We start from the raw sequence: 13,492 nt of genomic DNA on the forward strand, positions 1-13,492 counted from the left end.
ATTGACCCTTTTTAAGTCCAGAATGGGTCAGAACGTGCCTTCTTTCTTGGGTACCACGAAGTAGATGTAATAACGGCCCCTCTGCTGCTCCACCGGAGGAACTGGAACAATGGCTCCGAGATCGCGTAGGCGTTGTAAGGTGTCCCACACCACCTGATGCTTCTCTGCGTACGAGCACGGGGAGACGAGGAAGCGGTCTCGAAGGCATTGAGCAAAATCTAAAGCATAGCCGTGTCTTATTACACTGAGAACCCACTGGTCTGAAGTCCACCTGGTCCATTCCTTGTAAAACAGAGACAACCTGCCTCCTACAACCGTTGCTGAGGAATGGACTGGCCTCGTTTCATTGGGAGGATTTAACTCCCCCTGCAGACTGGGAGGCTCCGACCCTGCCGAAGCGATGGCCTCGAAAGGACTGGGACCAAGACTGCTGACTGCCCGAAGTCTGCCGAGATGAGGAGCCCGACGACTGGGAAGAATGGAACATCCGATTCCCCCAAAACAGAGGCCGCGAAGGTAAAGAACCTCTCGACCGGGGTCTATCCTCCGGCAGGCGATGGATCTTGTTCTCCCCCAAGGACTGAATCATGTCTTCCAAATCCTTCCCGAAAAGAAGCTTGCCTTTGAACAATAGGGATCCCAGCTGAGCTTTGGAGGAGATGTTGGCAGACCAGTTCCTCAACCAGAGAAGCCTGCGGGCAGAAACAGCTGAGACCATAGATCTAGCCGACGTACCTAGCAGGTCATACAGGGCATCCACACTGTAAGCTACTGCCACCTCCAAGCGTCCCGCATGAATGATGTCATCGCCTGAGAGAGATGAGACACTCTGCAAATGTTGCACCCAGCAGAGTCCAGCCCGCAAGGCGAAGCTGCTACACATGGCAACCCGTACCCACAAAGTGGACACTTCAAAAATCTTTTTGAGTTGGACCTCGACCACCGGGATGGTGGTCTTTTTGGTGACCGCTGACACAGCCGCATCAAATTTGGGGACTCGCAGGAGATCCAAGGCCTCTTCCAGTAAAGGATAGAGCATGTCCATGGTTTTGCTGACCTTCAATCCCAAGTCCGGAGTGTCCCATTCCCGAAACAACAAATTGATGACAGAAAGATCAAAGGAAAAGGACCGGGTCGGACTACGAAGGCTCACCATCACGGGATCAATGGTCCCCATCCTGGAATCCTCTGGTGGACTCTCAATGCCTAATTCCTCCAGCCGGATTAAAGGGCCCCAGCTCGTCCCTCCTAAAGAGACGAACCACTTGGGGTCATCACCTTCAACAACATGGGAGGGGCCATGGCCCTGATCCTCCCCCTGTGGTCTGGCCCCTGCAGCGGCTTGTCGCTCGGATCCAGATTCTCCGGATCAGAATCCCCGGAGGAGCTGGTCCAGTCACGGGTTGAGGCAGACCAAAGTGGATGCTTTGCGCTCTCAGAGCCTCAGCGCTATCTAAGGTCGAGACCATTTGGCGGCCCAGGCCCCTGCCAATCCCCTAGAATTTCCCTCCAGGTGCCTCTGTCACCCTCCGGGCCTTAAAGGCCTTGTGGAACAGCATAATAAAATCAGAGGAAAAAGAGGGAAGAGGAGGAGTATGAAGTTCCCTCAGGGCCCTCCTCAGGAGCATTTGCCGGTTACTCCTGAGGATTGCCTCCCTCAGAGGCCAGTCGCTGTGTGGATAAGGGAGGAGGAGAATTTCCCTTCCTCTCAGCTATTTGAGCTGCTGTGCGAAAAGTATTCAAAATGGCGGCTGTTCCCACGCTGAGCGGGAACAGGTTGGGGAGGGGAACCTGCCGCAGCCGTCCGGAGCACGCCAGATCACGGAGTGCCTTAACCCCTTCACTCCTGTCCTCCACGGAGGAGCCCTCACGGAGCATAAGCCGTCGTGAGGCCGCACCCAGGCAGCTGACACCAGATAGAGGGGACGCCAGGCTGAGATGCCCGAATATGGCAAGTAGCACACCTAGGTTAAGGTGCCTAGGCTTCTTTTTTTTGTTTTTAATCAGCGTCATGGATAAATACCCACTAGCAGCATGCTCCCAAATGCATCTGATAATTTTGTGCCCAACTGCGCATCCACGCAAGTGAGTCCAGACAGAGCACCCAAAAATAAGCTCTGTCCAATAAATGCACACTATGGACACCTAAAATTTAGGCACCTAATACACGGTCCAGGTAGGCACCCACCCGGGTGCATAAGCGCAAACCATCATACACTGTTTTGCGGCAGACTTGTGCATAGAAATGAGTGCAAACACTGCTGTGGCCTACCACGTAGCAGAGGAAAGACTGAAAACAGGGCCTAGCCAAAATGCTGCTGAACTCACCAAGATGCCACAACTCCCCAAGCACCCCTGGATGTGGGAATGGACACTGGATCGGCACACCAAGGCTCGAAGACCAGAAGGGGAATGGCATCTCTAATTATTTCCCCCAATTTTTTTTTAATATTTATTCTTTTCCTGAGCTCAGCCCATCCTAGTTGAATATAGAGTCTGTCTTCGGCTGCTGGGGGAGAAGGAAAAGGCCTTCACCGCTGCGCTTTGCTTCCTGCATCCATTAGCCTCAGCAGTTTCTCTTTCTAGAGAAGTTCATGCCGAAAAAATAGCTACTGCACCAAGGCACTCTACTGAGAGAAGGATCCGCAGATATCACCTTGGGAAATTTAGGCTGAGGGGGGGGAACCATAAGGTATCACCACAGGAGAGCAGAATGAAATAATGTCCTCCTCCTTTTCTCCTTCTAAATAATGTTAAGTAATCTGCACATCCTCCATTTGCTGGAGACAGAGAATACTGGCAGACTGACATCAGTGCAGAGGTATATATATAATGTGACGTCAGCTTTGCTCCATCTTCATCTGCAGTCAGAGGTACATAACCCACTGGTTATGGATTAACCTGTCAATGCTAAGAAAGATATAGATGCTCTGAAGAAGGTTCAGAGAAAGGTGACCAACATGTTAAAGAGGTTGCATTGGCTCCCCTATAAGGAAAGGCTATTCAGCTTGGAGAAGAAATGGCTGAGGGGGGGATATGATAGAGGTCTACAAAATCATGAGAGAAATGGAATGGGTAAATGTGAATAGGTTGCTTACTCTGAGATAGTATGGGGCACTGCATGAAATTAGCAAGTAACATATTTATTTATTTATGTTTTTTTATATACCGATCTTCTTACATTATATGCAAATCAAATCGGTTTACAGAGAACAGTTGAAAAACTTGCTTGGGGGCAATTACATATAACGAAGAACTTTTTAAATAACAGTTAAATAGAACAGTTGAAAAACAGTTGAAAAACTTGCTTGGGGGCAATTACATATAACGAGGAACTTTTTAAATAACAGTTAAATAGAAGAAAAATATATATGACAAAAAACAATGTCTTAAATGTCTAAAAGTCTTAATGTTTTAAATAGAGCTTTTTAAATAGCAGTTAAATAGAAGAAAAAAATAAATGACCAAAAAACAATGTCTAAAAAAACATGGTATTAGGAAATATTCCTAATTGTACAGATGCCTTACAAGAGGTTGGTAAAAGAAGCCTTAGATAACTAACTTCCACGTGAGTGAATCGAACGAACAATTGTGATAAGGTACAGTGAGGATAGGAAAGGGTAGGACAGGGGTGAGGGGTTAGGGGGGGTCAGGATGGGTGGGTAAAATTGCATTTATAAGGGGGGGAATGAAGTTTAATGGGGTGGGGAGGAAGGTGGAGTTATACATTTAGAGCGAAGCAGATGCAAAATAGCAAGTTGAAAGCGGCTTGTTAGTAATCAGGGAAATGCTTGGCTGAATAGCCAGGTTTTCAGTTTTTTCTTGAATGACTGGTGGCAAGAGTCTTGTCTGAGTTCTGGTGGCAGTGAATTCCAAAGGGAAGGACTTGCGGTGGAAAAAGCCCTGTTCCTTAGCGGAGTTTTGGCTTGAGGGATGACCAGGGTGTCTTGGTAGGCTTTTCTGATTGGTCTTGTTGATTTAATGGTACATAGTTGATGGGTAAGATCGATTGGTGCTATATTGTTTAAGGATTTGTGTATGAGGGTCAGGACTTTGTAGAAGACTCTATATTTAATTGGAAGCCAGTGGAGATTGTAGAGGATGGGCGTGATGTGGTCTCTCTTATTAGAATTGGTCAAGACCCTAGCTGCAGAATTTTGTACCATCTGGAGAGGCTTGATGGTGGAGGCTGGTAGACTGAGTAGCAGCGCGTTGCAGTAGTCAATTTTGGTGAGGATAATTGATTGCAGGACGAGGCGGAAGTCGTGAGCGTGAAGTAAGGGTTTTAGCTTTTTCAGAACTTGTAATTTATTTAAAACTAATCAGAGAAAATTCTTTACTCAGTGCACAATTAAGTTCTGGAATTCATTGCCAGAGAATGTGGTTAAGGCAGTTAGCTTGGTTTAAAAAAAGGTTTGGACAAATTCCTGGAGAAGTCGTCCATAAACAGTTGGGATATATTTAATGCTTGGATACTTGTCAAGTGCTTGTATCCTGGATTAGCACATTTTTTGGGCTTGATTTATCTTCCATCTGACCCAGTATGGCAACTTATGTTCTTATGAGTAAAAAAAAAAAGTCTGTAAAATAGTTTAAGTGGCTTAAATGCCAAACAGATTTCTAAATAGCACTTTGCCACAACTATCAATCTACTTTTTTGCTTTCTAAAGCAGTATACTCTATAATGTGCACAGGCTTATGGAAGATGAAAAGTTAATGAAGAGCACTAAAACTTTGGCACATAAAACAAAACACAGAACTATTAAATCAAATTATGAGAGTGATGGCTGTCCAAGACTAATAAGAAGTCTTAAGCTCACCTGGCAATATTAACCACATGATCTGCCTTCTTGGAATGGGGGTTGATCCCTTGCAGCAGCTGTTCCAAAGGAGTGACGATGAGAGACAGATGGCTGTCGCGCAGCAAGTCCATAAAAAGATTCTCCTTTTGCAGAGTCAGGTTAAGCAGTGCAAAACAGTACTCAACTGCTTTCTCCAGATGCTTCTTCCCTGTAAAACAAAGAAAAAGGTTAACAATCACAAGGCCAGGCTCACTATTGCTGAGGTATATAGGAAAATTGGTTCTTACCTGCTAATTTTCTTTCCTGTAATACCACAGATCAGTCCAGACAAGTGGGTTTTATTCATCCCTACCAGCAGATGGAGGTAGAGAACAAAAAACTTTGGACACTGCCACATATACGAGAGTGCCACCTGCAGTCCCTCAGTATTTCTCTACCTCCAGCAGATGGTATAGGTGCTAAACCTGCAGTCCTGACTGATTTGGATTTTGTGTGGAATTCTGCTCCCCGAGGTGCCAGGTTCCTGTTAAGGGCCATCCCTCAGGTTGAGCCGGGAAATGGGGGGTTGGATACACCTGCCAGGTTTCAGCCCGTGTGTCCCGGGACCGCTGACAGCCAGGGCTCTGGCTCTCTCAGCGGGTTCCAAAGCCCCTTCCGCCTGCCTCTGGGACCAGGGAAGTATCCCCTCATTTTTTATTATTCACTTTTTGATTCAATTGGTTCTGTAGTTTTAAGAAAAAAAAAAATAGAAAGCAGTTTTTTGGGGGTTTTTTTTGCTTTGCAGAGTCTCTGCAGCAGCAGCAGCAGTCCAGGGAGGCTGAGCTGTCTTGCAGGCAGCCGACCCAGTGAGATCGTCAGGGGTGGGCTCTGAGGCAGTGGAGGGCGGTGCAGGGGAATTAGGAGAGGTGTTGAGCCTGTAGGAGGGTGATCCTGGCCAGGGAAAGTGCCTCCTGAACGTTTTTTTATATGAGACCTAGGTGTCTTACTAGATCATCTCCTAAACTTCAAACCCCACATTAAGTCCCTGCTAAAAGGAGGCTTCTACAAACTCTACATCCTTAAAAAACTTAAGCCACTCCTCCACGCCCAGTACTTCCGCTTAGTTCTGCAGACGACCATTTTATCGAAACTGGACTACTGCAATTCCCTCCTCCTAGGCCTCCTGTCCACCATCAAACCCCTTCAAATCCTGCAGAACGCCACAGCGAGAATCATAGCCAGCACCCGTAAAAGGGACCATATCACCCCCGTACTAAAGGATCTTCACTGGCTACCCATCCCCTTCCGCATTCAATACAAAACACTTACCATCCTACACAACATGCTTTACAATAACAGTCCCGCCTGGCTCGAGGAAAATTCCTCGTTTCCGTTCCTCTAACCGTCCAACCAGAACTTCCCTAGCAGGTACCCTTCATATCCCATCCCTTAAAACTGCACACCTTTCCCTCAATCGAGAAAGAGCCTTCTCCCATTGCCAGCCCTACCCTCTGGAACTCCCTACCCACTGATCTCAGTCTTGAACCTTCCTTACACAAATTCAAAAAAGGTATCAAAACATGGCTTTTCAAACAAGCCTACCCGGATGCTAATCAAACCTAGACAGTGTCTCCCCCAGCCCCCCAGAACCCACTATATTTGTGCACAGCTAACCCAGACTCAGTATGTATTCCTTCCCCATAATGTGATATTGCATTAAGTTATTATGGTTTTTTATGGTTACTCTCCACCCTCTTTTCTTACCTTCTTTCCTATGTCTCTTCTTAGTCTTTACTCGCCCCCTTGTCCACTCTTCTCCCCCTTTTCTTGCCTGCTCCCCTCTCCCCCCTCCTTGTTCAATGTAATTTTTCCTCTCTTTTAGTTAATTGTAAACCGGCGTGATGTGCTGTACGAATGTCGGTATATTAAAATTGTTAAATAAATAAATAAATAAAGCAGGATGGTAGTCCTCACATATGGGTGAGTACTGAGCTGAGGATGTCCGAGAAATGCACCAAATGTACCCAAGACGTGCAAATAGGCACAAGGACTGGGGTGGAATTTGGTAGAGGGCATCCTGAACCCTAACGGGCAGGTGGAAGGGTGTTGATACGTCAAGTTGTAAAAAGGTTGCACAAGACAGATTGGCCGAAGATGGATTGTTGTCTTCCGGCCTTGTCTAAGCAATAATGGGCTGTAAAGGTATGGAGAGAACTCCAGGTAGCAGCCCTGCAAATGTCAGGAAGCGGCACCGAGCGTAGATGTGCTACTGAAGTCACCATGGCCCTCACAGTGTGTGCTTTAACACGGTCTTGAAGTGGAATGCCTGCTTGCTGATAGCATAAGGATATGCAGTCCGCTAACCAGGAGGAGAGAGTCTGCTTACTCACAGGCTGCCCCAATTTGATGGAATGGAAAGAGACGAACAATTGAGTGCTTTTCCTGTGGGCAGCTGTACGATCTAGATAGAATGCTAGAGCACGATTATAGTCAAGGGTATGTTCTCCTGGATTGGAGTGGGGCCTGGGAAAGAAGGTAGGTAGTATAATGGACTGATTAATGTGAAACTCTGATACTACCTTAGGTACGAACTTAGGGTGAGTGTGGAGTACTGCCCGGTCCTGCAGACATTTAGTGTAAGGCGGATAGGTAACTAGGGCCTGTAACTCACTAACTCTGCGAGCAGATGTAATTGCCAATAGAAAAATCACTTTCCATGTGAGATAGCAAAGATCACAGGATTGGAGAGGCTCGAATGGTTGTTTCATGAGCCGACCCAAAACCAGATTGAGGTCCCAAGAAGGGGCCAGAGGGCGCAGTGGTGGCTTGAAGTGAAGCAAGCCCTTCAGAAAACGTGATACAAGGGGTTGTACCGAAAGAAGAACATCCCCAACACCTCTATGGAAGGCGGCTACCGCACTGACATGCATTCTGATGAAGGAGGTTTTTAGACCTGATTCTGACAAGTGCCAGAGATAGTCTAGAAACTTCGTGGTGGAACAGGTAAAGAGATCAAGGGATTGAGAAGAACACCATGATCTAAACAGGAAAATTAGTTCTTACCTGTTAATTTTTGTTCCTGTAGTACCACGGATCAGTCCAGACTGTGGGTTGAGCCTCCTTTCCAGCATGTGGAGACAGACTAAAACTGAAAGGATATCCTATATGAGGACAGAGCCTATCCTGTAACCCTTCAGTATAACGAATGTCAAAGTAGAAAATAACAAAACCAGAGTAGGATCAAGCAAGTAACCATAAAGCTCAATGGAGCAGATGAAGAACAATGTAACAGATATGGTATGACTAACCGCTCTTGCATATACTTGGTGCTGGGCAACCAAGGCTTCTGGTGTATTTGCTCAGTATTCATGCACAAAAAAGATGTGTGGATATCTACAAACCTACGAATCTGCAAGAGAAACAAGCTTCGAGAGGACAGAAAAAAAGACAAACAGGGAAGGGCATCTGGACTGATCCGTGGTACTACAGGAACGAAAATTAACAGGTAAGAACTAATTTTTCCTTTCCCTGTACGTACCCGGATCAGTCCAGACTGTGGGATGTACCAAAGCTTCCCTAAACCGGGTGGGACCGAGAGAGTCCCGCTCGAAGCACTTGTAGCCCAAAAGAACCAAGAAGCGGAGCTTGCACATCCAGACAGTAGTGTCAAGCAAAAGTATGCAAGGATGTCCAAGTGGCGGCACTGCAAATCTCCTGCTGAGAGACCGATTGACTGTCCGCCCAGGAAGTAGTTGAGAACACAGTGAATGAGCCGTAAGGCCCTCGGGAACCGGCCGTCCTCGACAAAGAGAGGCTGAGGAGATCGCTTCCTTCAACCACCGCGCGATAGTGGTCTTAGAAGCCGGCAAACCCCGAATGGGCCCACTCCAGAGGACAAAGGATGAACCAAGACCTGAAAGCCATGGGTAACATGGAGATAGCGAAGTAGAACTCGTATAGTATCAAGTTTACGGAAATAGTCACCAGTCGCAGGGGAAAACGCAGGGAGTTCTGCCGACAGGTTGACATGGAGGTTAGAAGAACCTTCACTAAGAAGGAAGGGCCCGTCACGAGGGATACCCCGGAATCTGAAGATTGCAAAACAAAAGGTTCCTGACAGGACAGCACGTGGATCACAGAGATCCGAAGAGCAGAAGAGATAGAGACCAGAAAAACAGTCTTAAGCGTAAGAGCTTTCAAGGTAGCGCGAAGGAGAGGTTCGAACAGAGCCGCACAGAGGGCCCGAAGGATCAGACTAAAACTCCCCGACGGGCAAGCGACCGAGAAGGTGAACGTAGATGCTTGACTTCCTTCAAGCACCAATCACATCCGGGTGGCCCGTTCAATGATGACATTCTACCCGACTCAGGAGAGAGCCGAGAGGGGAGAAGATTTTCTTGGTGAAGAGAGATCTAACGAGATCGGGACAGAGAGCGCTGAGATACCCGACTCCGCACAAACAGCCTCAAACACGTTCCAGATACGCGCGTAAGCCAGGGAAGTCGACTGTTTCCGGGCCCGCAACAAGGTGAAGATGACCTCCTCCTAATAGCCCTTGCGCCTTAGGCGTCATCTTTCAAAAACCAGGCCGCTAGACAGAAGCGATTGGACTGGTCGAAAAATACAGGTCCTTGACGAAGGAGCCGAGGAAAATGGCGTAGCTGTAGAGGTCTGTCTGGTGGTAGGTTGAGAAAATCCGTGAATCACAGCCTGCGCGGCCACTCTGGTGCTACCAGAACCATGGGACCCCAGTGGAGTTCCATTCTTCTGAGACCTTTCCCGACCAGGGGACATGGGGGGGGGAACACGTACAGAAGGACATCCGCCGGCCAAGGAGAGCCAAAGCATCTACGCCCTCCAAGCCGTGTTCCCTCCAGCGGCGGAAGAACCAATTTGCCTTGGCATTGCAAAGGGTCGCCATGAGGCCCAGGTGGTGGGGGACCACCTGTCGACGGATGAGATTCATGGCTGCGTCAGAGAGTTCCCACTCCCCGGGATCGAGCAACTGACGACTGAGAAAAACGGCCTGAACATTCCCCTTGCCCACAATGTGGGAGGCTGCCGGGCACTGTAGATGTCGCTCTGCCCAGGCGAAGAGACGGCTGGTTTCCAGGGCCATCAGCGGACTGCGGGCACCTCCTTGGCGATTGACAAGCCACAGTGGAGGAGCTGTCTGACAAGACCCGTATCGCCTTGCTGCGGCTGAGGGGGAGAAACTCCAGAAGAGCTAGGAACATCGCCCGAGCCTCCAACTGAATGATGTGCCAGCGAGACTGAGCTGCCGGTCAGATCCCCTGGGCGTACTGGGAGAGGCAGACCGCACCCCAGCCCGAGAGACTGGCGTCGGTGGTTACTATCGTCCACTGAGGGACTCTGAGAGGCTTTCCCTGTAGCAAATGAGGAAGGGAAAGCCACCACTACAAGTCAGCGACGGTAAGGCCCAAAAAACGGGAGGACTGTGTGAAACTGTTCCGACACTGCTAACGGGACAGCAAAGCTTTCTGGAACCGTAGCATATGAGCAAAAGCCCAAGGGACAAGGTCGATGGAAGAAGCCAAGGGGCCCAAGACCTGCAGGCAGACACAGGCCGCCAGAGAAGGCAGCAAGACCCGACTCTGAAACCGGCCGATCAACTTGAGAGCCCGCGCGCGAGGCAAGAAGACCTTGCCCACCCAGTCCAAGCTCCAAAACCCCACCAAACATTGACAAAAGGTGAAAGGTACAGGTACCTTCAAGTTCTTCCTCATCCCTCCTTTCCTCCAGACCAATTCTACCCCTCTCACCCCACCCAGCACCCTCAAAAATCCCTTAATGCCAAGGATTGTGGAACTCTCATATCTTTCCTAGTGACTTCCAGTGCAGCTGGATATACCTGGATGCATTTTCTGTTTCTTTGAATATTAGGCTCTTGGAGACTATGCTGATTTATTCTTCCAGTCTCTGATAGGGCACTTCAATGAGCATAGTGGATATCATCTCTTATATGCAGATGATATCACCAATGAAAGATACTCGAACTTCACGTAGAATGTGCTTATCACCAACAAAAATCTAGCTAACACTGATGTTTTATCTGTTGTCTGGACAAGGTAACCTTGACCCTTGACCCTTCAAATGAGTAAACTCTTATACATTGCCCAGGTTCCTGTTTGTCTATTTGTATCAATAAGTGATAAGAATATTATATATAACGAATCACAAATCAGTATTGCTCAAATCTGGATAATGAAATTATCAAAATGTAGAGAATGCGATAGCCAATAAATTTATAATTGGCTTTAATTTGCTATATCGAATGGGTAAAGCATAATTGCTTACCTAAAAGAGGGGTTCTCCTAGGACAGCAGGATGTTAGTCCTCAGACATGGATGACATTGTCGGATGGAGCACAGCATGGAAAATATGTCAAAGTTTCTGGAACTTTGTCGACGCACACTGAGAATGTCCAACATGCCCCATACCTTATATTTTCGCAGTGTCCACTCTTCAGTCTTATAACATAGAATTATAATAAATGAAAAAATATAAGGAGAAACCCAACTCTACCGGGTGGTGGGTGAGTTTCATGAGAACTAACATCCTGCTATCCTAGGAGAATGCCTGTTAGAGTTAAGCAATTCTGCTTTCTCCTAGGACAAGCAGGATGGTAGTCCTCACACATAGGTGAATCCCTAGCTACAGGCTGCTCCCCAACACAAAAGGGGACCAACAGACACCAACCAGTGCCAAGAGCCACAACCACCACAGTGCTATTGGTAACATAGGAGGAGACAGCCTGAACAAAGGGCCCTAGGAAAGGAGAGTTGGGTTTTACCCTTCAAAAAGATTCTTGAAGACAGAATGGCCAAACCTACTGTCATGTCGGCCATTCTTAGCCAGACAGTAATGAGATGTGAATGTGTGGACAGAGCTCCATGTCACAGCATTGCATATCTCCTCCACGGGAATTATTCGCAAATGGGCCACCGACATTGCCATGGCTCTGATAGAATGAGCCTTGACATGACCCCAAAGATGCAGTCCCGTCTGGGCATAACAGAAGATGCAATTTGCTAGCCAATTTGGATACTGTCTGTTTGGCAACAGAAACTCCCAACCTATTCCTATCAAAAGAAATAAAAAGTTGGGTGGATTGTCTATGGGCTTCTGTCCTCTAAGGCTCTCTTGCAATCCAATCTGAGCAGGGTATGAATGAGGACTGGGAAAGAATGTTGACAGGATGACTGACTGGTTAAGATGGAAATCCGTCACCACCTTATGCAGGAATTTAGGGTGCGTATGCAAGACTACTCTATCATGAAAAAATTTAGTGTACGGTGGATAAGTCACTAAAAACATGGCTTTTTAAACAGGCATTTTACAAGGAGACGGGAGAATAGAAATTATTCAGGAATAAGCAGATAAGCACCGACAATACAGTAGAGTAGTCTATGAACCCCACATCACAACTAGCATATTGATAACACTATGTATGATAAATTTACCCGTAAAAGTACTTTCAGTACACTTTCAGTGTACTTTCAGTACACTCTAAAAATTATTTTGTCTAATGATATATTGTAACCGAACCTTTGACGGCACCTGTTAAAATGTACTATAGTATACTTTTACTTACATTAAATATGTGCCTACATGTAAACCGTTGCGATGGTATATAACTTAGCGACGGTATAGAAAAGATTTTAAATAAATAAATAAATAAGGCCTGCAGCACGCTGACCCTATGCGCTGAGGTGACCACCACCAAATATATGACCTTCCAGGTCAGGTATTTCAGGAAACAGGAGTGCAGTGGCTCAAAAGGAGCTTTCATCAGCTGAGCTAGCACCATGGTGAGATCCCAAAACATAGCAGGAGGCCTCAAGGGAAGCTTCAGTCGAAGCAGGCCCTGCAGGAAATATACAACTATAGACTGCACAGAGATGGGCGTACAATCTACACCATAGTAGTATGCTCCAAGTGCATTGAGATGAACTCTAATGGAGTTGGTTATTAAGCCAGCCTCCGATAGGTGTAGAAGGTAATCAAGCAGAGAATGGATTCAGGGTCTTCTGCTCACACCACACAGAAAATCTCCTCTAATCCAGTCGATTGGAATTTCTAGTGGAAGGCTTTCTAGAAGCCACAAGGACCTGAGACATATCCCTCAGAAAGAAAGATTGAGCTGTTGCAGAAATAACCTCTCAACATGCAGGCTGTGAGCGACACAGCCTGGAGGTTGGGATGCTACAACTTGCCTCGGTCCTGCATGATGAGCTCTGGGGAAATCCCCAAAACAAAGTTTCCAAATGGACAACTCTCGAAGGAGAGAAATCCAGAGCTGTCTCGGCCACTGAGGGGCTATGAGAATCATAGTCCCTCTGTCCTCATGAAGCTTCAAGAAATCTTCGCCACTAAGGGAATCTGAGGATTCATGTACAAAAGACCTTTGCCCAATTGGCGGGCAAAGGTGGCAGAGGCTGGTTTGCTATCTGTTCTGTACAGGGAGCAGAAATGAGTCACTTTTCTGTTGCAAAGGGATGCAAACAGATCCACATCTGGGCTCCCCCAGAGGCAGCAGATCTGGTTCACTTCCCCCTGGTCCAGATACTCATGGTATCTGAAGGCACAACTCAGCCTGTCCTCTATCAAGTTTTCCGTTCTAGCCAGATACATGGTCATGAGCACCATCCCACAAGTCAGAGCCCAGGACTAGATCTGGACTGCTTCCT

The 13,492-nt window shown here is 47.2% G+C and overlaps 1 protein-coding gene across 4 annotated transcripts in view; it reads right to left on the reverse strand.

Annotated features, from left to right (window-relative positions):
* NUP205 (nucleoporin 205) overlaps positions 1 to 13,492 on the reverse strand; it is a 558,669-nt gene that overhangs the window by 341,552 nt on the left and 203,625 nt on the right. For all 4 annotated transcript variants that reach the window (XR_003858760.1, XM_029616971.1, XM_029616970.1 and 1 more), the window contains one exon: positions 4,821 to 5,010. Coding sequence is in view for 3 of the 4 variants with exons in the window: in XM_029616971.1 (XP_029472831.1) it covers positions 4,821 to 5,010 (190 nt within the window). In the remaining variant the exon portion in view is untranslated. The remainder of the gene's footprint in view (positions 1 to 4,820; positions 5,011 to 13,492) is intronic.

Source organism: Rhinatrema bivittatum, chromosome 9, assembly GCF_901001135.1.
Source record: "Rhinatrema bivittatum chromosome 9, aRhiBiv1.1, whole genome shotgun sequence".
Taxonomy (NCBI): domain Eukaryota; kingdom Metazoa; phylum Chordata; class Amphibia; order Gymnophiona; family Rhinatrematidae; genus Rhinatrema; species Rhinatrema bivittatum.